General features: G+C 34.7%; 1 protein-coding gene across 1 annotated transcript in view; it reads right to left on the reverse strand.

Moving 5' to 3' along the window:
- Positions 1-10,522: 10,522 nt before the first annotated feature.
- Positions 10,523-24,660, reverse strand: part of LUZP2 (leucine zipper protein 2) — a 608,759-nt gene continuing 594,621 nt past the window's right edge. The window contains exons 11-12 of the mRNA XM_023592163.3: positions 14,056-14,133; positions 10,523-13,335 (exon numbers count right to left, since the gene is read on the reverse strand). Coding sequence (XP_023447931.1) covers positions 13,231-13,335; positions 14,056-14,133 — 183 coding nt within the window. The 3' untranslated portion in view covers positions 10,523-13,230. The remainder of the gene's footprint in view (positions 13,336-14,055; positions 14,134-24,660) is intronic.

Raw genomic sequence — 24,660 nt, forward strand, 5'->3', positions numbered from 1 at the left:
GTCCTGATTAGTGTAACTTTATAATAAGTTTTGACATTGGAAAATGTGAATCGTTCAACTTTGTTTTACTTCTTAAATATTTTTGGCTCTTCTTGATCTTTTGCATTTTCATGTGAATTTCTTCTTCAAAAAATGAAATTGGGGTATTGAAGGGGATATATCAACTTGGTAAGTATTGTCATGTTAACAAGATTAAGTCTTCCAATCATGAAACAAAATGTCCTTCCATTTATTCAGGTCCTCTTTTATTTCCCTCATCTATGTTCTGTGGTTTTCAGTTTACTTCTTGCACTTCATTTGTAAAATTTCTTAAGTATTTTATTCATTTTGATGCTATTGCAAATATTTTTAAAATTTCATTTCCAGACTTTCACTGCTAGTTTATACAAATACAATAGATTTTTTTTTTGTGGCTTGATAATTCGTCTTGCAACCTACGTGAATGTGTTTATTAGATATAGCATTTGAGCCTGTGCATGTTTCCTAGGATTTTCTACATAAAAAATCAGGTCATCTCCAAATAAAGATAGTTTTCCTTCTTCCTTTCAAATTAAGATGGCTTTTGTTATTTATCTTTTTTTTTTTTTACCTCAGCATTAATCCTTTTTTTTCTTGCTTTAACAATGGGAATACATTAATCCTTTTATTTTTAAATTTTTAAATTTTTCATTTTATTTCTAGAGAAGTTTTGGATTTATACTTATAGAAACCTTACACCAAAAAGGTACAGGGAATTCCCATGTAACCCTCTGGACCTACACACAGTTACTCCTGCTATTGCCATCTCAGATTAGTGTAGAATGTTTGTTGCAGTCACTGAACCAATACTACACTTTATGCTGTACGGCCCCTAGGCCTTGCCAGATGGGTAATATCATGCATCCATCATTGCAGATATAAGAAGAATCTCACCACCTCGGATATGCTCTGTTCCACCCCTTCATTCTCCCCTTCCCTTCTGAACACCTGCCGACCACTACCTTTATATCAATGTTACACATACTTCCACCAATACAAGATAACATCCATAATAACAACCAATCTACTTTTGTCAGGATATTGATGAGGAGTTAGCATCATTATTCATAAGAGGTTTGGATTTATAGTTATGAAGCTATTGCTACTCAACAACTTCTTCCTCAATTTTTGTAATCCTTTAGATAAGACCTGAAAGTTAATTTCAATGTTCATTTTTGACAATGTTCTCATTACTTGCTTGGGGGACACCATTTGGGGAGGTTCTTATTCTGTCATTTCCACTGAAGTCTCACACTTCCTTGCTTTTAATTGGTTAAGTCATTCAGGAAATTTTACTGAGCACTCAATGAGTAAATGATTTTGTTCTAAGGAGATTCAAATAGTCTATTTCCCATTTATTGAGGAGTCAGACAGTTCGCAAATGAGCTAATAAGTATGTAATAAAGTGCTATGGAAAATAATTATGCAGGTAGGTAGTTTTACAGGTATAAGATATGGTGGTCAGGTAAGGCTTCACTGACAAGATGACAATTGGGTAAAGACCTGAATCAAGTGAAGAAATAAAACTTGTGTCTCTGTGGGGAAGAAACCTTCCTGGTATTGGGAGGTCTCCCAGTTTAGAGACCCCAAGGAGAAGCAGGAAAATGAAATAAAACCATAGCGTCTCCACCTTAGTGACACAGCTGACACACTAATTGCTATATAAGAGGAAGACAAAAAAATGAGGTGGCAAACAACTCTGGTTCAACACTGGTTGAAAAACTGAAATATTTGGGGGAAGGGTGTCTGAAAAAAATCTCTTATAAAGCACGTGTACTTATAGTGTACCACGATTTGAGTTGATTACATTTGTAAAATTAGGTAGATCTCATAGAAAGGGAAACTAGGACTACTCTAGGAAATAAAAGAACAGTAATTCTATTGGCAGCTTGGCAAACATAGTTTAGTGGCATAGACTTTACTTTGAATAAGTTCATCTTGACTTGAAATAAAAATGTGGAATCCTCAGCTCCAGTAAAGGAAAAAGGGTTTCAGCAATTCTATGACATGGCCCAGGAGTCTGTATTTATAATGCTAATCTAAGGTTAGATGCAGGGGTATATCTAACACTTAAACTCTAGGCAGAAAAGACAACTTGCTTCTTCAGTTTGATCCCAGTTCTGGTTTCCTTGGCTAAGTGACCATATATGTTGGACTAATCATATTCACAATCTTGCTAAGTGGAAATATTATAAAAATTATATTATTGTACTGAAAGTCACCTAGCCCTGTTTCAGTTTCTTGCATCACAACAGATAGGATGCTATGTCTGTTTTTCTTTTTGTATATTAGAATTAGGGTCAAACATTTTAATTGTACACATCTTTCAATAAGTAGCTCTATCCAGGATTGGACTTTTTGGTGATTTTTAGGGGGGACATGAAGGGCCAGTGATCATATTTCACAAAATATAAATACCTGTAAAATACCCACTCACTTTGGAGTGATTTATCCAAGGTCACATAGCTGATTTTACTCCAAATTGAAAGAGACTAAAAATACTACAAGATATATTAATAGCTAGTGTTGAAATAATAGACTGAATAATCATCACATAATAAATTGTAGCTGGTAGCTGTGTACTTGTTACTTAGTAATGAAAGACCTTCTTTGATCATAGAACAAGCTCCTATTGTGCTTCTTTCCCTTATCTAAAGCTAGCAAGTTTCTGTTTTCTACTTCCCTTCTCTTTGGTTAGGCCTGGAAAAAGAAGACCAAGACCAAGGACACTCTAAGGAGCAGTGAGCGCATCCCTTCTCCCCTTCCTCCAATGATCAGTTTGCAGACCCTAGTTTGCAGGGGGACTCAGCCAATGGCCTCCCTATCCCTACCTATCGTTGTCTAAATCTAATAAAAACCCCCACCTACTTTGTCTGAGGAGGTAGATTTGTTGATATACTCTGCTGTTCTTATTTCTGCTAGCTTCATAAAGCTGCTTCCTTTGTGGAATCAACCTTGGTGTGGACTTCAATTCTCTGACAGATAAGAACCCAGGGAATTTGAGAGGATCCCCTTCAAAGGAGCAGAGCCAAGGGTCTGGCCTGAGGACTTCTTAATCCACTTCAAGTTTGATTCCCAACACATTTCCATGACAGGGAAACACTGAGGCCAGTTGAGAAAGTGTATGTTTCTTTTATTTATTCAACCAATATTTATTGAACATCACTTTGCTTCAGAACACAGGGAGATGGCAATGAATAAAATAGACAAAGCCTCTGTTCTCGAGGAGAGTATGCTTTAGGAGTGGGAGCCTGACTAAAACAAATAAGCAAATACATATATAGTGAAGTGTCAGGTAGTGATATATTCCCTGGAGAAAAGAAAATCAAGGAAATACAGTAGAGAGTGATGGAAGCAGGGTAGTGGGAATGGTGGTGTCATTTTAGATGTGATAGTCAAGGATAAACTTTCTAATATACTTACATTTGAGGAGAAAACAGAGAAGACTGAAACTGTATGAATATTGAGATTGAAAACATCCCAGTCAAAGAGACCAGCAAATGCAAAAACCCTGAGGCAAGAGTTTCTCAGTAAGTTCAAGCCATAGCAAGGAAGTTCATATAAATGGAGCTGAGAGTGGTGGGAAATGAGGCCAAGAGAGCAAGGTCCAGCACAGCAGGGCCTATTAGGCTATGGTCAGAATTTTAAAAAAATTAATTCTAAATGGAATGGGAAAACATTGGAGATATTTAAAGAGAGGAGTGTCATGATCTAACTTTTTTTTTTTAAGGATCAGTATGAACACTGTGTGGTGAACAGAGTATAGGGGCCAAGGGTGAAATAGAATGACAATGTGGAAGGTTATCTGAGTAGTTCATAACTGCAAAAACTTTGTATTTGAAAAATGTGTTGGTTATATGAATTTCAAACTTTTCAAGAGACTTTCAGTTCCATGTAGATCTCACATCATTTCCTCCCTCAAAAAAAAAATGTTAGAGAACATCAGGAAGAAGTCTGTTCACGTATTTTCCTTTAATAAAAGGGAAAGTAGGAAAAGGAGTCTATTAGGTTTTGAAGGGAGGATAAAAAAAGATTGAAAAGGAAGGTTGCTATGTCAGTTTCTCAAAAGAGAATAAAATTCTAATTTCAAAAATGATCTGACGTGTGTAAAATAATTTCTACCATAAAACTGAAATGGGGCATGGTTTTGATTAATGTTTTATCGGTGATGTGAAAGTCCCAGCAAAATAATTACAGAGGCCTATACAAGTTTAAAACTTGGAAAGCAAAAGATAATTAGAAATGTAGGTATCTTCTTTTTCCATAAAAAAAAGAAAATCACTGGTGAATATGATAAAATATTATACATGTACCTAAATAATAAATTTTAAAAAGTACTATCCTTTCTCTCCTGTCTAAGGAACATCTATTACAATAATTATGATAAAAATAATTATGATAAAAATAAATCTTAATTGTTTTCCCCCAGATGTTATTAATTATATATTAAGATATATAAAAAAAATCTGAAAAAAATAATTTACCCCAGATTGGCAAAGAAAATGGTCACATTCTTGTAAAATATTTGGGAAATAAAGTTTTCTACACACTTAATAAGAGTTTGTGAATGACAATAGGAGGCATATATTAGATTTTTTAAGGAAAAAATTATGTGACAAAATTGCATATTGATATTGTGTAAATAAATGGAGAGTTATTTGATGCAAAACTCAGGGGTTTTAAAAGGATGAGCATCATACCTTGACTCATTTATCTTAAGAAATGTAAGTTCAATAGTCACTATATAGAGAATTCAGTCATTTAATTCAGATTATCAAAATAAGCAGATTTTCCTTGGGAGCAATACAAATCATACTTTCTTCTCCACACACAGGAATAGATGGAACATTTGTCCAATTCCACATGTGTAATTATTTCTCTGTTGTGCATCTGTAAATGTATATATGTATCTATATTTATATATACTTCCTTCTGAATTAGCAATAACATTTTCTTAAACACTATGCATTGCTTGGTTCTTTTATTTATATGCTCTCATATAACATGCAAATGAAGTAGCTATTATTATCATGAGGTAGGCTGTCTTGTTCCAAATTTACTGATGAAGACATTGAAACAGACAGTTTAGCTAATTGCCTCAGTCCATGCAATTAATAAGAAGCTGAATAAAAAATTGAATGCAAGCAGTATAATGCCAAAGCCTTTGATATTAAGTTTGTCTAACCAGGAAATAATGACTTTCCAGTTACTAGAGTGACACTTGGCTCAGGAAGGCTTTTGAGGTTGTCTGAAAAAATCTACCAAAACCACCATGCACATCTAATTCTTGGTCCAAATAAAGCATGTGGGTCTACCTTTAGGGAAGAAAATCTGTGAACTTGAATAGTTTATTTATTTCTTGGGGGCATAAAAAGAATTGTTAAATTCTATAATCTATTAGAGAACAATAATTACCTACCAGTTCCCTCACTATTAAAGTGAGAATTCTTAGAAAGAGGGTGATATGAGGCAATCAGCCAAATCTATCCTAAGATTATCTGGTATAAGAACATTATATAAAGAAGCACCATCTAAAGTAAAAGTCAATTAACATTGGCAATTGCACCATGGAGTAATTAGTATTGCATTCTAATGTATAGGCAGCTATTTAACTGTTTTTAACCCAAATTTCCAATGAAACACATAAAGAGGAAAGTAGCCATACATCACTTTATTTTAAAAAGAAAACAAAAATGAAGACAAAAACAATGCCTAGGCAAAGTATTTTCACATAAACAGACTTTGGTTTTCAAAATTATAATGATTTCAAAAGTAATCCATGCCTGGAAACTTATACAGCAAACTCCTGACATGAGAACATTCTTCTGTTACTATTTAAGATAAATGAAATACCTTCCTTTCCTTGACCTTATCATTACATCCTTATTTCTTTAACAGAGCACTTTCACTCTACTACAGTCACAGGAGGTATCATCTATTGAACTTACTTCTTTCATTTTCTCTCAACAAAAAATGCCTTGATTATGTTCAGATAATTTATAAAATTCACTTGACTCTCTACATACAGAGCAATGCTAAAAGGAAATCTCTTCTATAAGGCATCAAGAAAATACCTCCAAATGTAATGGCCTAGTCTACTTCCAATTGTAGACAAATGAACAGCCATAAAGACTTATCTATGTCAAGCCTTTATATAGGAGGCATAAGGATGTTTGTATTGGTCAAATGGCCAATGTGGGGATGCTGATTTGGTGTAACCATTTGGGCAGCCTAAATTAACATAGTGTGATCACTAAAGCATTGGCTTTGGACCTGAACTTCTCATGCACAATTTTCTATTGTGCTCATAGAATTTCTGCATAAATGCCACAAAATATGTATCAGAAATAGAATCAGGGCAATAGAAAAGGTATTCACTTGGTGTGTGTATATTTGCTAAATAATATCCATGAATACATGCATAAAGGCATGGACATGCATGTATAGAGATATTCACGTGTGGGGCATTCATAGACCAAATGAACCCACAAATAGGAATGTATACACATGCCAGAGAATACAAATGTGGATAAAACATTTCACTACTTTGTTCACTATAGCATATGCAAACATTCAAATAGATACGGTGCATACACAGTATGAGAAGATATATGAAAAACTATTAGGTTTCTGTTAGATGAGATGTCAATGAACAAAACAGATGCATCCTAGAAATAGCTGAAATTTGTTCAGAAACACACACACCAGTACACCTTTAAATACCTACACTCTCGAGGAGATAATGAAAGGGGAAATGACAGACATGGGAATTAATATTGTGGAGGAGAAAGATCTGCCCTAAGAGCACATTAAAACACACACACACACACACACACGAACTTTTCTATGTCTTCCTTATGGGAGGAATGAAGACAGCTCTTAGACAGTTAAGATTTCTCCAAACTGTAGTATGTTCTTATTCATTTGCTCTGTGTATTCAAGGTAAGTTGAAAGCCATAAAGGAGCTGCTCAATTTAACACAAAGAGTATAAAATATGAGAAGGTATATTCTTCTTTAAGAATACTAGAATTCATTTTATCACTTTGATAATGACCTAATTTGCTTTTTTGAACTCACCTAGTTGTTCTCCAGATCTGCTCATTTAAATGTGGAAAAGTAATGAGAACACAGATGACTTTATCATAACAAATCTTTTAGAAAATGTTATTTCTCTATTCCACAGCCCTTCAAGTTTGCACACATTAACTGGGCCAATATATACTAAAGTGTCTTCAGATAGCTCAAATAAGTGGCAACACATCTAGTAAATATAATCAATAAGTAAAATCCAGCATTGACTTCAGCAGGATCTACTTCACAGTTAAATACAGTAAATTTAAAATTCACACATTATTTATCCCATGCCTTATCCATATACATACGGCTCCTCTCTCCTTATATCAGAACCAGCTGTACTCAGTCATTCTCTGTTGTTTTTAGTTTTTATGGGTTAAGGGTCAGTAGCACATTTTCCTCATGTTGGAAACATGACCACTCAAGATGTAGAATCTCTGCAAAGTGTGTGCTCTGATTTAGAGGTGGTTATTCCAAGGAGAGGCATAAGTGTCAGCTTTGGGGATGCCAGTCCAAATGATCTTTACGATTAGGACCAAGATTTAGAAAGCCCAAAGGAGTGAAAATGAAATTTACAGAAGGTAAAGAAATGTCTTAAATGTGCTACTAATTTAATAGGGCACTTATCAAAGATGTCCATCTACTACTCAATTTTGCTGCATCTTCTAAACTTGATCTGGACCCATCTGCTGAACATCTGTCTCTAGACTTATTTTGATGGCCTCTTATTCATGGAAAAGACAAGCCATAGTTAGAAAAAGAATATAACCCACTGCAGGTGACCCTTTCCTCTTCTCACCGTTGGTTGAAATACTGCCGATAGGAATATGTGCACTCTGCAGTAAACAAGGCAAAGAGGTCAATTTCTTTGGCTAAGATCATTGTATCATGCTTGAGTTACTGAGTATAAACACATTGCATTAACTATTCTTCCTACGGTACCATTGTGTCCATGTGACCTGAAGCGAAATGGTGCACTCAAAAGAATTTAGGAGCAGGAGGAGGGGCTTAGAATGGGAGAAAGGGGGAACATAGACACAACACATTTTCTTCTGATGTAAATGCTGTCATGGTTAATGGGGACTACTACACTTTTTTTCATGTATTTAATATTAGACTGTTTTTTTTTTAATTTTTGGTCTTTTTGGGGGGAGCATTAAGAGAGAGAGAGAGTGGGAGAAAATATCGTACACATAAAACCTAAAAATAAAAATCTTTTGAAGAAGCCAATGTTTCATAGTCATCTATACCTAATATAGCTAAATATCAGAGTTTTTAGTCAGTAGAAAGCAATAAACATTCCCCCATATGATATTCTTGCTCTTTTCACAACACTAATATATAGCTGCCACATTATTTGAATTCAAGTATTTATTTTCAATTATTATAAGCTAGGACCTGAGAATATTTCAAAATATTATTTTAGAAGTTTGGACATCCATACAAAATAAACTATTTTTATCAATCTTAGCTTAATATCATTTCCTCAGTAAATCCTTCAGAAATCTCAGATATGTTCAGATCACCCCATAGTATGCCCTGAAGAGAATTCTGTACTTTTCTGATAGCACTTATCTCTGTGATTTCTACATCAATGGCTTTCTCTTCCATTAAACTGTAACTCCATGAGGGAAGGGCCCTGGCATTTTCTGGAGAGGCAGTGTCATGAGGTGTGTAAGCACATGGCCTCTAGAAACTCATTGCCAGGCCTATACCCCAGCTCTTCCTTTTACTAGCTGTGTGGTTTTTGAGCAATTTAATTAGCATTTTTCTATCTTGATTTCCTCAACTGTGAAATAAAGATAACTGAAATATTTATTTTGAAGAGTTCTGAAGTTTTCATTCAAAAAATTTTAAAAACAGCTAAAATTGTGTCTGAAAAAACAAATTCAGTATGTATTTGTAATTATTACTTTTGCTTGCCATTGGATTCTCAACAACAAATAGAATGGCAGGCACATTTTAGAATTTCAAAAAATATTTACTAAATGACTAAATGGACAAATGGGGAAAAAGAATCATAGAAATCACCATGCTCAGTTATTTTCAAATCACTTTAGACATGGACTCCTTTTCTCTGTAAGCCATAACCTACAGAATTGAGTGGGAGAGTGTAAACTCCAATGTAAAATATAATCCATGATTAATGGCAATGTTTCAGAATGTGTTCATCAATTGCAATGAGTGTACCAGACTAATGAAAGAAGTTGTTAATGTTGGGAAGGGTGGGAGGTGTGGGAGTGTGGCATATGGAACTCCCTTCTATTTTTTACGTAACATTTTATGAATGCTGAGTATCTTTTAAAAATAAATTTAAAATATATTTTAAAAAGTGAAGTGTATTGGAAGGGAAAAAAAGTATATACAGAGTTTGGGATTGGGATGGGTAGGAGGGGAGGATTATAAGAGGGTACAAGGAAACTTTTGTGCATAATGGGTATACACATTATCTTAACTGTACTAAAGGTTTCATGGGCCTATACATGTGTCAAAACATCAGATTGTACATTTTAAATATCTGCAGTTTATTTTACTTCAATTTTATCTCGACTAAGCTGTTTTTTTAAAGTATTAAAAAAAGGTATATGCAGAATGTTTAAGCATAACACATAAATGATATAAAAGAATAGATACTATAGTTAAAAGTGGGGGGATTATGGAGCACAGTGCCTTGTCCTCTGGGTGTTCCTTTACCTCTTTAGCAATCCTTGAGTTATTTCTGTTGAAGGAGTAGATCTCAGCAGAGCAGAGAGGATAACCTCTGATTTCGGTCCAACTCCTGAAGACCCAAGAGATTAGGAAATGAATGCTAGAAGTTAAGCAACCTGAGCAAGGCCAGATAGTGTCAGAGCTGGATTCCAATTAAAGACTCTCAAAGCCCATGCAAATCATGTCTAGTACATTGGGTTTTCTTTCATATTTAATCCAGGGATAACATGTCTACTTTGCTTAATGTCACAGCCATAGCCTCACAGATAAACCTTTCATTAAAAAGGGCCAAGGAAAGGGACAAAAACAAAATTAAACAAAATAAAACAAACAATGGCACTTCCATGATATTTATTTTATCTTCCTACAAAAATAGGTCTTACGGTTCCTTGTTACCATGCCAGAATATAGTTGCTTGCTTCTTCTCAGGGTCTTAATTAAATTATTCAACAAATATTTGACAGCTTCTATGAGGCAGGTTAGTTCTCAGTATGTGGGAATCACCTGTATATAAAAAAGACAAAAATTCTTGCCATCATGGAGCTTTGCTTTAAAAAAAAAAATCTAAGTGAAACAAAAGATTTCTGGGACATTGGCAAAGAGAAATTGAAAGAAACTTCCAGGATGACATCTAAAAAAATTTCTTAAATCCTAATCACAGAAGCAAAATTTTTCATTTCAAGATTTGATTTTTCAATTAGCTTATACAGGATAATATACTTTGTGGTTTTTGTAACAAATTTTATTGAACAAAAGTAAGCCATCTTTCAGTACCTTTTATTTTTCATCACTTGACAATTAAGATTATGTAAAACAATCAAGATGAACACAGTCTGGGGAATTATAAGGCTGGGCAGATTAGAAAATGTCCCCTAAGTAACCAAATACATGTTTTCATCATACTTTAGGTTTGGCCAGTCCACCCTAATCTCTGGTACAAGTAATTATTTCAGTCTCTGCTGCAATCAGTGCTAGTTATTACAGTTCCTGAGCTATAAAAATAAAAGAATCCATTATAGCAAAGTTCATGGAAGATGCTGTTTAATCCAGTTATCCACATTTTCAATTCAAAACATTAAATATCTTCTTCACATATAACTGTCTTGGAGTTTTAATCCTGTATATTGTATGAAACAGAATAATGTCTAAAACAGCACTGTGATACCCACTCTCTGCTTTAAGAATTAAAAAAACTTAGTTGCTTAATATTTTTGATATTTAGCTATTGAGGTTTCAGAGAAAACAACATCTGGGTGACTGATGAATTGTTTACTTTTCTGAGCATGTTGGCATTGGGGAGAAACAGTCAGCATTAATTTAGTTCTTACACAGTTTAGGTACTGATTCAATTTACACACAGTTAATACATATAAAAGGAAACATAGAGTCCTAAACAATTTTTAACCCCAAAGCAAGTACTTTTAATTGATTAGTATTTTAAAGTAAGTGGAAATAATTATCTGTTGCCATTTCTGGAAGTACTCATATTGAAAGAAGCTAGTCCATCAGAAATTGTCTCAAAAGGAATCAATTCATACTCCACAAAGAATAAGTAATTTTTCTCTCCTTATCGCTATAGGTATATAATAGAATTATAATATCTATAGTAAATATTTATTTTAACATTTTCTTCCATATGAAGATAGTTAGGCATTGAAAGTTAACTCCTTAAAAACAGCATCTGTTTAGAGCTGTTAATTAAAAGGTATAATACAAAAACGGCATCTATCATGTAGTAAAAGCCACACAGGTAAAGAAAGCATTTTAAACTTCTCTGTTTCTATTTTGAAGCAATAATAGGATTAAAGAATTAAAGAACTTAGAGAACTAGAAGGCATTCATTAAAGTACAATCATAGAATATACTAAAAAAGAATCCCAAGTTTAATTATGGAAAAGGATTCCCAAAATATTTCTTGAAGATGTTTTTATAAACTCTCCTGCTACAAGTACTATTTTTTTGCAACAAGTGATGCAATGAATATACCACACTAAGTCCTGTGAATGCATGGTGCTGTGTATCTTTAAAGAAAAAAACTATAATTTATGTCACTTCATAGCCCATTTGATAATGCCAGGAGCTAAGAGAAGAAAAACAATTATATTGTCACATAGTAGACTAGAAATTTAGAACATAATCATATAAAAGAAACAGTTTTAAAAATCTGTTCAAAATAGACTCATTTTAAACCAAATTCTCATCTTTCAACATTCTATCTCTCAAAATCATTTCACAAAAATGCAGCCTGATTTTCCTTTTATAATTCCAAAGATGCTTCAGCACATGCTCTGTTAATGTAAAATACTGATTAACTTTCCTTAGGTTACATGTGGCCAGGGGGTGGTGATGGGAAGTGAATCTTACTTAAAATTAAATTGCCTGTTTCCCTTTCCTAGAAGATTGTTAGGACATCTTGGTATGCTAAGAAAATTAAAAGGAACAGGACTTTGGACACTAGATATATTTCACCTTATAGAATTAAATATTTTTTAGAGCTGGGAAGGAATTAGAGTCACCAGGAACTTGGGAACCCTATATTGTATTTTATCCTGAAAATGCCATTTGAAACTTTTATGGCTCACTTATAAGACTCATCCCCTCCCCTCTCTCAGGTAGCCTGAGCTATGAAAAATATTGATAAATGCCTTTGAACTACTCTGCATGTAGAGTTTCTACATGAATATGCCACAATGTTACTTTTATTTCTAATATTTCTCAATTCTCCAAATCGCTAAATTTATTTGAATGTCATTGTGATCAAAGATGCACCAATATAATCCAAAATTTGCATTCACCTTTTGATTAAAGAGTTTATTTAAGTATTTTTATGAACAATCTTCTAACATAGCCTACTAATATATTCTGCTCCAAGTGTATGCATTGTAGCTTGGCAGATCCATTTTGTAAAACCAATGATTTGTTTATGTACTTTGCACTTGTAAAATGAGTCTTTACAACAAAAGTGAATATATTTGGTGCAGACAACCAACTGGATCATTTAACCAATTAATTTCAAACCATAGGTTCAATGCTCTATTGATCATATAAATCAGATAATTTTTCAAATGCCAGTTCCCATTGCCTGTGAGCTATGTTCAGCTCATTCACTCACATATACAATTATCTGATGAGTGATATTTTCATTAAACCCCTAATTTTTAGGATTTATTACAATCATTGATTTGATTTTATAATACATTTGTATATGAATTTGGGTTCATTGGTACTACATGGCTGTATTACTTTTCTCAAATCTCCATTTATATTGTATATTACCTACTTACATGTTTGCATTTTAAAACCCTCTCCCTATTCCACATTTCATTACCCAAATTCATGGCAAAAATCACATCAAGTAGTAAGCCTGTAGTCTAAAAAGAGTATGAAGATAAAAGCAAACAAATATATCAAACACAGCTTCTTGGTATTTATAGTATTTTTTCTTCTCTAGTTGTCATCCCTTCAATGCTGGTCAATTGTTTTTCTGTTGATTTTTTCACCTCACATTCAGAACAAAGAGGCATTTGCAATTTCTGTCAAAGAAAATTAGAAGAGTCAAAATATAATTTTAGGCAAAAGTCTAGAATCTTCAAACAGTAATGAAAAGTCCTATTTCTCACTAATGATATATAAAAATGAAATAAGTGTAATTCTCCTAATACTTCTCCTTCAGGTAAGTACATAAAATATTTTGTCTATAAATGGAAATGTGTTTCAATAACTGTTTTGAGAGAAATAACTGTTTTGAGAGAAACTATTCAACTCTGACCCATCTCACCCAAAGGTAAAGAAATATATTAAGTGATATAAGCACAAAGAATTACTCTGATATAATATTTTTGGTCAAATATATTATAGTCAAATGGATGTTCATAATTAAACTCCTCATTTCTGTTTAGTTAGTTAGACTTCCCAAGTCTTCTGTTAATTTTTCTTTGTCCCATAAGGAACACATGAAAGTTTTTAAAAAATTTTCCCTCTAAAAGTTTTTGTTGTTTGCTTGTTTCTTGGGTGAGTGGTGGTGGAGGAGCTAACCTCATTTCCTCTCCATCTTCTGAGTGCTTCACATAATCCCACCAAAAGCTCCTGTCAAGCACATCACCCATGGCAAGCTCCAGATCAGGTGAAGGAACTAGCTTATGCTACCAAATATACAGTCACTTCTCCAGCTAGGTTCAGAGAGAAGATTATTGAATGCAATGGATCCATGAAGTGCTTTCTGACATAACATATACATATAAAAAAAAATCTACCTGTGGGACAGCCTCTGATTTTGCAGTGGCGTTGCTTGGGGGACTTTCTTTGTGCTTCATTGAACAGGTCTTGCCCTCCTGTAAGAGCAACAATTAAAAAGAGTCAGATAATGTTGAACGGAAAGAAGGACATAGAAAAACTCTCTTGAATTCTTGCTATGATTAAGTTCTATTACTTTAATGCATGCTAAAAGGGAAAGCTAGGAATAAAATCCACACACTTTAAGTGGGATTCACAAGGACAGATCAAGCTTTAATTGTTAGTTTAAGTGGTACTTACAGCAGTCAGCTACTAAAAAGAAGTTCAATTTCAATGAAAAGTTCTTTCTCTGTAAAGCATTTTAAAAAAAGAACAAACAACTATGCTCTATGATTTAAATATGTGAATGGTCGATGTGCCTTCAGGAACATTAATATTGCAAACCACGTCATAATTTAATCTATATGATCACCAAACTGTCTAGAATAAAAATCCTTAATATAATAAAAAGATAATGTTCTGGAACTAAGATACTATATTTTACTCATGAGGAAATCTCATTTCATTTATTAGGCCCAACAGTTTTAAGGAGATAAAATGCAGACATTACTAAAAGCATAAACAGTGGGCTTCATTTCCATTTTAAACATGAATCTTCCTTTCTTTTCTTCCTCCCTTCCTTCCTGTCTGCTTGCCTGCCTCTCTTCCTTTGTCCTTTCCTACTTTCTTCTCTTTTTTCCTCCTTTGTTCATTTCATTCTTCCTCCATATTTTAAACACGATTTTTAAACTATTTGTAAAGCTAATTTAGTGTTAGAATCCAGTTTTACTTAGTACTCCCTGGAAATCCTTTCCATTGAAAGGATTACCTTTCCATGGCCACTGCATATCTCTGCCCATTAAAATGTTAGTTTGTTTCCTCAGGGTCAAACAAGGAGTGGAGAACTAAATTGGTTTCTATATCTAATAGTTTATAAATTATCTAAGGAGTAGTTACTAAAGAGGCTTTATAGGAGATTTTACCTACTCCAATCCAAATTTTAGAGCAAACACATTTTGCTTTGTTTCCTATTCTCTGGTTATCTTCCCCTTAATTCAACACACACCATGATTTCTTACTTTTCCTTGCTTATGTGCATGACATCTCTTTTTTTCTCCATCCCCCTTAATTTCTTTGCACTGTGAAATCCTGTAAACAAACTCCACCTTCCTTTCCTAGTCAATCATTTCCACTCTTCAGTCACTTGCCCAGGCTCTCAAGATTCTGTGCATATAACAACTTTGCCACTTAAATGGGTTTCTCAATATATTGTGAGTTCCTTGAAGATAGGGGCCAAATTTTAGCAGCCCTAGATTCCAGCTAGATTCCTGCCATAGAGTAAGTGCCCAACAAATAGTATCTGAATAAATATTAAATTAATAAAAGCAGATATAAGTCATGAAAATGTTTCAGTCCTTTAGAATTTTACCAAATGCCTGGTTTTTTTTATGACTAGGTATAAGTATGTTTAATAGGGACTCCATAGTGGAGATATACAACCTCTTCTTCTAAATGGAAAAGAGCTGTTCTAACTATAATAATACAAATCAGTAGTCAAAACTCTGATTACCTTATTCGAAGGAGTTTTACACAGATTTATAGGGAGATCTTCTAAGCTACTTATAAAAGAAATATGAGGTGTATGAGTTTGAGGTAGATTTGAAACCACAATTTTCCCTAGACAATTATAATGTTTCTATGTTTATTGGGGAAACCCAGCTGACTTCTGTTTTTACTGTACTTGCATTCAGGCTTTGAAAACTTGACTAAAATTACTGTATGAAATCAAGATAAAAAACCATGATACTTGTATGAAGTGAACTTCAGAGTGAAAGGTTTCCTAAAATGCATTTATGGAAAATGGAGTTCAGAGGTCATCTAAATTTTGAAGGAAAAAGTTATTTAAATATTAAACAGTTTTATTTACTGGAGTTCTGATCAGAAGCTTTAACACTCAGGTTATTGAGGCTTGATCTTAGACAATCTGTATAAATAATCACACAAGATTCCTCCAAAAATACCCCTTATACATTTATAAAACCATTCCAGCATTTTGGTAATTGCAAAAGTACTCCCCCACTCCTCTGTACCAAATTCTGTATTAGTGGGCCAAAGGGGTGCTGATGCAAAACACTGTAAAGTAGTTGGTTTTTATAATGGGTATTTATTTGGGGTAGAAACTTAAAGGTTACCAGGCCATAGAGCATAAGTTACTTTCCTCACCAAAGTCTATTGTCACATGTTAGAGTAAATGGCTGCCAATATCTACCAGGGTTCAGGCTTTCTGGGTTCCTTTCTTCCCAGGGCTCATTTCTCTCCCAACTCAGCTGTTCACCTTTCTCCACAGGGCCAGCTGTAGATTATCAGGCAAACAGCTCTGTCTCTCTCCCGAAGGTCCATGGCTGTGTTTAATAGAGACTTCTCTTCTTTCTCACTGATCTGCTTCTCTGTGTGTTTACTTCCTGGGTTCCAGTATCAAAACTCCAAACTCCCTTCTTTGCAGGGAGGTTTCTCTGTGAGTCCCCACCCACTAAGGGGGTGGGGATACAACATCTTACTGACATAGCCCAATCAAAACCTTAATCATTATTTAATCAAGTAAAAGTGAAACCTCTGAATTCAATATAATCTCATATGCCTGGAGGAACAAAACAGTTTAAAAACATAATCTAATACTTATTTCTGGAATTCATAAACAATAGCAAACAGTCACAGTGATCTTAATCAAGTTACTTATCTCTGGGTCTCAGTTAATTTGGCTCTAAAAATGAGGCTGCCCATAAGGTTATTGTGAGGATAACATAAAACACATGTAAAAATATCCAGCATAGAAACAGGAAAAGAGTCAACATTCTTCTTCTCTTGCTCCTGCTTCGCTTCTTATTATGAGAAATACCATTATTATTATTCACAATAGTTACAAATCAAAAGTTATGATGCATTGATACAGATATTAAAAAATAAGGTATGCTACAGTATCTATAGTCATGTAATTCCTGCACATAAAATAAGAGGATGGGATAAAGAAGAAAAAAATGAAAGGGAAATAAGAACTGACTTGACTAGTTGTAATGTATTACTAAAGTTTCTTTTATAACACTTCAGATAAAAAATAATAAAATGGAGTAAAGTCTTCTGGTTGACCAGGATGGTGCATCCAGGCTGCTATTTCCCCACAAAATCTTTTAAAAACAAGCAAAATCTGACTGAGCCATCTTTCTCAAATTTGGAAAATAGTTAAAGGGTTGCATAACTGGGTGAGAGCTTAATCAAGAAAACTCAACTTTAGAAATGGTAGGAATTGCTCTTGGCACACTTGCTAGCCCCTTGCTCAGTCATGTCCCAGCATGGTGTGGAGTCTGCCTGTTTTCCCATTCTGGGTCCCTGGTTCTGTTCCAGACAGAGCAGAGTAAACCCTATGAGTATACTTCAGGTTAGCTAGAAAGACTGAACCAAGAAACTTGTCTCATCTTGTCTGCAGGAAGAAGAAGTTTGAAGACAGCTAAATTATTTTAATAATCAATTAAGTTAAAACAACCTGGGGCAAAGGATTATCTGTTTTAATTTATATACTACAGCACTAGGAAGTGGAGAAAATCTATTTTAAAGGGAGTAGAGGGGGAATTCAAATTCATGTAATGGAAGAATTCCTTAGGCCACAAGCACACAGAAGTCCAGAAAACACAGCCTCAGAAAAGATGGAGAAATGCTATACTTAGTATTTGCCTTGGACTGATCTTGTAAGTAGGAGGGCTAAACTCTGAAGGAGAGCATTAGCCAGTACAGACCCACTTGCAAAGACTGTGCATGTAATTTTTCCTTTGGTTTGTTTGGGTTTGTTAGCTACTGGCACTCAAGGTAATGTCATGTCACTAGTTGGTTACATACTTAAGGAACAGACAGTTTAGGGAATATGTCCCAGTGTTAACAGTTTAAAACATTAAAACGTACAACGTTCCACAAAAGATTACAAGATAAAACAAGAAAGAGAAAATGATGGCCAACAAAATGAGCAAAATAAAATTCCAGAAACCATCAACAAAGAAAGTCAGACATTGGATGTACAGCACCAAGACTATAAAAAATTATAATCTTCAATATGCCCAAGTATATAAAGATAAATCTGTTTTTTTCTTTATTCAGCTCTTACCCAGATACTAAAACCATAAAAAAAGAACTAAAAGTTATCAGGGAAAAAATGAAGGAAGATGAGAGTCTCAATAAAGACACAGAAATTTTATAAAGAAACCAAACAAGTACTGAAATTGAAGTCCAAAATAACTGAAATAAAAAATTCACTAGAGGACTTCAACAGCAGCTTGGAGGTAGCAGAAGAAAGAATCCATTATTAGTCATGAGACTATTGAAATTATTCAGGCTGAGGAGCAAAAAACAAAATGAATAAAAATGTGAAGAGAACCTAAGTGACCAGAGGAACTCCACAAAATAAATACAAATATATACATTATCAGTGATCCAGAAAGAGAAGAAAAAGAAAAAGAGGCAGAAGGAATTTTCAATGAAATAGAAACCTTCTTAAATTTAATGGAAAACTTGAATATGTACATTCAGGAAGTTCAATGAACCCCAGGAAGGATGAATTTAAGAGAACACCCAGACACACATAGCACTCAAACTGTTGAACACCAAGAAAAAGGAAAGAGTTCTTCTGGGAATTACAAGAGAAAAGCAAAGTGTTATGTACAAGAAAATTCCAATAATAACAAGTGATGATTTTTCATTAAAAAACATGAATGGAGGGATTATAGGAAGATGGTGAGGAACTAACAGGCAGAGCTGAATGCTCTCACAAAAACAATGGAGAAAGAGACAAAAGCTGTCCATGGGACCTGCTTTGGAGATCAACAGACCAAGACAGTGCTACACAAATACCAGGAGGGTGAGGGACAGAGAGAGGAAGAAGTCAAAAATTAAAAATCAGCTACCAAGCCTCTGTGGCAGTTGGGAAGGGCTGCCCAAGATATTAAGGTGGTGTATAACCCCTGGCTTACTGTAGCCAACTGAGAGGGGAACAGACATCTTCCTCCTTATTAGCTGTTTCAAGGGAAAAGGGAGGGGAGGTCTGGGTGATTTTCTTCAGTGAATTTAGTTAACAGAGTCAGCTTTTAATCTCTGATCTGGAGATTCAACACAGGAACACAGGAAAGTTGACCCTGAAATACTTCCGTGGAAAGGTTCACTGACTAGTGCCATCTTCTGGCCAGTCTGGGAACTGCATGGACAAAAACTGCACTCTCTATATTAAACCCATAGGAGAAAATCTGACCCCACTAGTGAGTCCATCCAATTTTGAAAACTTAAGCTGGTTAAAGACTGAGAATAAGTTGAACTAAATATGAAAGAAGAGATTTGGGGGAAAAAAACACAATTGACAAGAAAAAGAAAATAACTATCAGAGTAAATACACCAACATATTCAGATGCCTAGATATCAGCAAAAAATTATAAGGCATACAAGGAAACAGGAAGAGATGGCCCAGCCAAAAGAACAAACCAAACATCCTGAAGAGATACAGGATTTATTACAATTAATCAGTGATAATCACATAATTATTCTAAATCACTTTAAAGAATTTAAAGAAAAATATGCCTAAAGAAATAAAGGATATGAAGAAGATACTGGGATAGCATAAAGAACAATTTGAAAACCTGAAAAGAAAAGTAACAAACCTTATGAGAATAAAAGATACGATGGATGAGAAAAAATAAATAAATAAAATAAAATGCACTAGAGGCACATAAGAGCAGATTTGAATTGCTTGAAGAGAGAAATATTGATTTCAAAGACAGAACATCTGAACTGGAAAAGACAGGAGAAAAGAAAGAGAAGAGAATGAAAACATTTGAAAGTAGTCTCAGGAATATGAATGACAATGCAAAATGCACAAACATTTGCCGTATTGGTGTCCCAGAAGGAGAAGAGAATGGAAAAGGAGCAGAAAGAATATTTGAGGAAATAATTACTGAAAACTTCCCAATCCTTATGAAGGACATACATATCAAATCAAAGAGTGACAACACACTGCAAACAGAATAAATCCAAGTAGACCTAACCTGAGATGCCTACTCTTCAGAATGATAGATATTAGTAATAAAGGGAGGATTCTGAAAGCATCAAGAGAAGCAAAGCATCACATACAGGGGAAACTAAATAAGATTAAGTGCTGACCTCTCATCAGAAACCATGGAGGAGAGAACAAAGTGGTATGATATATTTAAGGAACTGAAAGACAAAAACTGCCAGCCAAGAATTGTATCCAGCAAAGCTGTCCTTCAAGAATGAGTGTGAGTTGGAAGTCTTCACAGACAACAACAAAAAAACTCATAGTATATGTTACCAAAAGACCAGATGTGCAAGAGATACTAAAAGCAGTGTTATGACCTGCAAGGATAAAATAAGAGTAAGAGATTCAGAGAAGAGTTTAGAAATGAAGACTATTAGGAATGGTAAACTAAAGGATAAGGAGAAAAACAAAAGAACAATATGACAACAGAGAGCCAACAGACAAAATGGATGAAGCAATTTGAAGTTTTCATGTAGCCCTTCACATATATCCCATGAACTCTTTCTTGGGCAAGAACACTCCAGGAGCAGCAGACAGTGGCACAGAGGATTAAAAAGAGTGCAACATCAGCAGAACTAACAGATTTCTCATCAAAGTCAATTCCTGACTATGACTATGAAAGTCATGAGATTGTAGCTGTTTGTGCAGTATTGCTGAGAAACAAGACAGCTTCAACAAATTAAACAATGGTTATTGTGTGTGTTTCTGGGACCACAGAGACTGTAACTGAGGGGAAAGATGGTTCTCCAAAACCAGACAGCTCTGTTTTTATCAAAGCCTAATGAAGGAAAATGCACCGCATGAATTATTTGAATCTGTCCTTTTCGATTATCATTTAGTTTTAGAGATAGGGACGTTTATTCTGGAGAAAAGGGGTAAAACTTCTGTTTGTAAGATAAGTTTTTCAGATGAAGCATATAAATCTAAATGGTAGCATTACTGTACACTTTGGTCTATGCTTTGATAAGGTATGGCTTATATTTAAGATTAGAATTCTGAGTGAAATGTTTTTGATGTATAATTTTAATTTAATCAAAATATATGGATGGATATATTTTAAAGACACAACTTGAAAAGCAAATTCTTGAATAGCAAATAACATGGTCAGTATGATAAAAATGTTAACTCATTGACTTTTTTTAAAGATTTTATTTATTTCTCGCCCCACCCCTTGCTGTTTTTCGCTTGCTGTGTCTGTCTTCCTTGTTTCTTTATGAGACATTGGAAGATGAACCCCAGAACCTCTTATGTAGGAGCGAGGGGCCTGATCACTTGAGCCACCTCCAATCCCTGCTTTGTTATGTTTCTTGTTAGGTTTTCCCTCTCCGTGTCTCTTGCTGCATCATCTTGCTGGATCAGCTCACTGTCTCTTTAGGAGGCATGGGGAACCTCTATTTCCTGCTTTGTTGTGTCTCTCATTATTATGTTACTTCTTCTTGTGTCTCTTGTTGTATGAGCTTGCTGCAGTTGCCTGTCACACCAGCTCACTGTCTTCTTTAGGAGGCATTGGGATCTGAACCAGCAACCTTCCATTTGGTAGGCAGGAGCCAGTCTCCTAAGCCACATCCACTTCCCTACTCACTGACTTTTGTTTCATGATGAAGGCAATACATAATTTCTTTCTCTCCTAAAAATATACTGCTGTCATTATTCACTCTGTTTTTTCTACTTCTGTAAAGTAAGTTTGTCACAAAGCTTAAATGTTTTTAATATTCATTTTGATTCAAAGTTCTGGTATTATTATATTTGGAATCTGAAAGTTCAGTCAAAAATGCATGCAAATGTGAACATTCTGAAGTTTCTCTTAATTTTGATTTGTGCTTAAGTTTTTGGCTTTAAAGAAGTTATAACAATGATAGTTGCCTCTTTCAGTATTGGTTAGATGTGTGAACTTCTGATAAATGTCACAATTATGGTTTTAGTTTTTAGATTATAACTGTAACTAGGTTAGTCCTCACCACAAGTGAGTCATTTTTTAAATGTGCATATATATTTTAAATGAATGTTTTTTACAGGTACTTCATAATAGGTTGTACTGCTACATTTAAAACAAAAAATAGTTGCATCATACTTTCAATGTAACTTTTCTGTAATCTAAAACCCCTTTAAAAATAAAATTTATTATATTTTTAAAAAGCCCATGGATGTAAGAAAGCAGCAAGGCAAAATATTTAAGTGCTGAAAGAAAACAATTGCCAACCAAGAATTTTGTATTGTGTGAGATTATCTTTCACAAATGAAGATGAGATTAAGATATGTTCAGATAAGCAAAAACTAAGGGAGATTGTCACCATTAGACGTGCCCTACAGGCTATGCTAAAGGGTGTTCTTCAGATGAAAGGAAAGGCACCAGGCAGTGGATTGACACAGCATAAAGAAACAAAGTCCTCTGGTAGGGGTAACCATTAAGGTAATTATAAATCCCAATACTAATATAAACTATATTTTGGTATGTAACACAGTTTTTTACACCTAGAAAATTCTAAAATACAAATGCATAAAATGAAATAATAAATCTATGGTTTAGACATATAATGTAAATATATAATTTTAACAGGTACAATAAAAAGGTGGGTGAAGAGAAGGTATAGGAACAGTGTACATGTATGCTACTGAAGATAATTTGGTAGCAAATCAACTGTGGTTGTTATAGATTTAGGATTTTAAATTTTAGCACCATGGTACTACAAATAAAATATGTGAAAAATATATATGGGAAGAAATAAGAAGGGTCTCAAAATGGTGCAATACAAAAAAATCAAATAATTATGAAAATAGGCATTAATGGAAAAATTAATAGGAAAAAATGTATAAGACCTACAAAGACCAAATAACAATGTGAGATCAGAAAATCATCTATTATCTGTAGATACTTTAAATTTAAATGAATAAAACTATGCAGTCAAAAGGAAGAGACTGACAGAATGGAATTTAAGAAAAGCATGACCCAATAAGATGCTATATACAAGAGACTCACCTTAAATTCAAATCTACAAGTAGGATTAAAGTGAATGGATGAAAAAAATATATACATATATATATACCATTCAAATAGTAGCTAAAAGATAACTGTGTTAGTTATATTAATATCACATAAAATAGATGGAGCAAATACCAAGAGATTGGAAGGGAGAATACACATGTCTACATTAATAGTAGAAGACTTCAATACAACACTTTCAATAATGGCTAGAACACCTATATCAATAAGGATACAGTAAAACAGAAAATCCAATAAACCACCTAGATTTAAAAGACACATACAGGAAAGCAGATTTGGGTTCAAGTGATAAGACTTCCACCTACCATATGGGAGGACCTGGGTTCTATCTCTGGGGCCTATTGGTGAAAAAGAAGAGGAAGAGAAAGCATGCCCACACAGCTCCAGCGAACTGAGTGCCCATGTCATGAGCCAAGTGCCCATGCAACTGCCCTCATGACAAGCCAAGTGCCTGAGTGGCTAGCCAAATGCCTGCACAAGTGCACACATGGAAAGCCAAGTGCTGGCATGGGTTCCCATAGGGTAAGCCAGTGCCCAGGTGGCAAGCTGAGTGCCCACACAGCAAGTCGAGTGCCCGTGCAGTAAGCCAGTGCCCATGCAAATGAGTCACACAGCAGGATGATGTTGCAACAAAAGAGACAAGGGGAGATTCAAGGTGAAGCACAGCAGAGACCAAGAACTGAGGTGGCACAACTGATAGGGAGCCTCTCTCCACATCAGAGATCTCCAGGATTGAATCCTGGTGAATCCTAGAGGAGAAAGAAAGATGAGTAGAGAAGACAAAAAGAGAAATAGGTACAGAGAATCACACAGCAAAAGGACAGAGAAAGCAAAATCATCAGGGTAGGAGAGGGGGAGGGGGAGGGGGAGGGGAAGAAAAAAGAAAAAGAAAATGTTTTTTAAAAAAAGACATATAGAACACTTCATCCAACAGTAATGAAAAACACATTCTTCTTTTGTGAGCATGGATCATTCTTGAGGATAGAAAAAACATTAGCCCACCAACACAAGTCTCAATAAATTTAAAAAACCTGGAAATCATGCAACTTATTTTCTCACATCACAAGGGAATGAAGTTAACAATTAATAAGAGAGGGAGAACTAGAAAACTCATAAATATTTGGAAATTAAGCAATACACTCTTTAAAAAAAACAATGGGTGGTGGGGGCAAGATGGTGGTTGAGTGAGTGCAACTGATAGTCTCTCCTGCAAAGAAGCGGCTGGGCAGCATTGGGAATTCTTCGGGACCAGGCTGTTTCGGGATTTTGCAGGGCAGGAGGTGTCTGGACATTGATTTGGTGGGAAGGTAAGAGAGAAAATTCATGTATAAGATAAAATTGAGGCTCTCTTACATGGAGGTGGGGGCTGCACGCAGGATGCTCCCTCCTGGGGTGGGAGGAGCCGTGGCAATGGCTCCGCTGCAGCGATTCCTGGAGGCTCTGCAGTACTGGGGAATTCATAAGCCCTGAGTGGGCTATTGGGGGGCTAACAGGGCAGGA

The sequence above is a fragment of the Dasypus novemcinctus genome, chromosome 10, assembly GCF_030445035.2.
Source record: "Dasypus novemcinctus isolate mDasNov1 chromosome 10, mDasNov1.1.hap2, whole genome shotgun sequence".
NCBI classification, from domain to species: domain Eukaryota; kingdom Metazoa; phylum Chordata; class Mammalia; order Cingulata; family Dasypodidae; genus Dasypus; species Dasypus novemcinctus.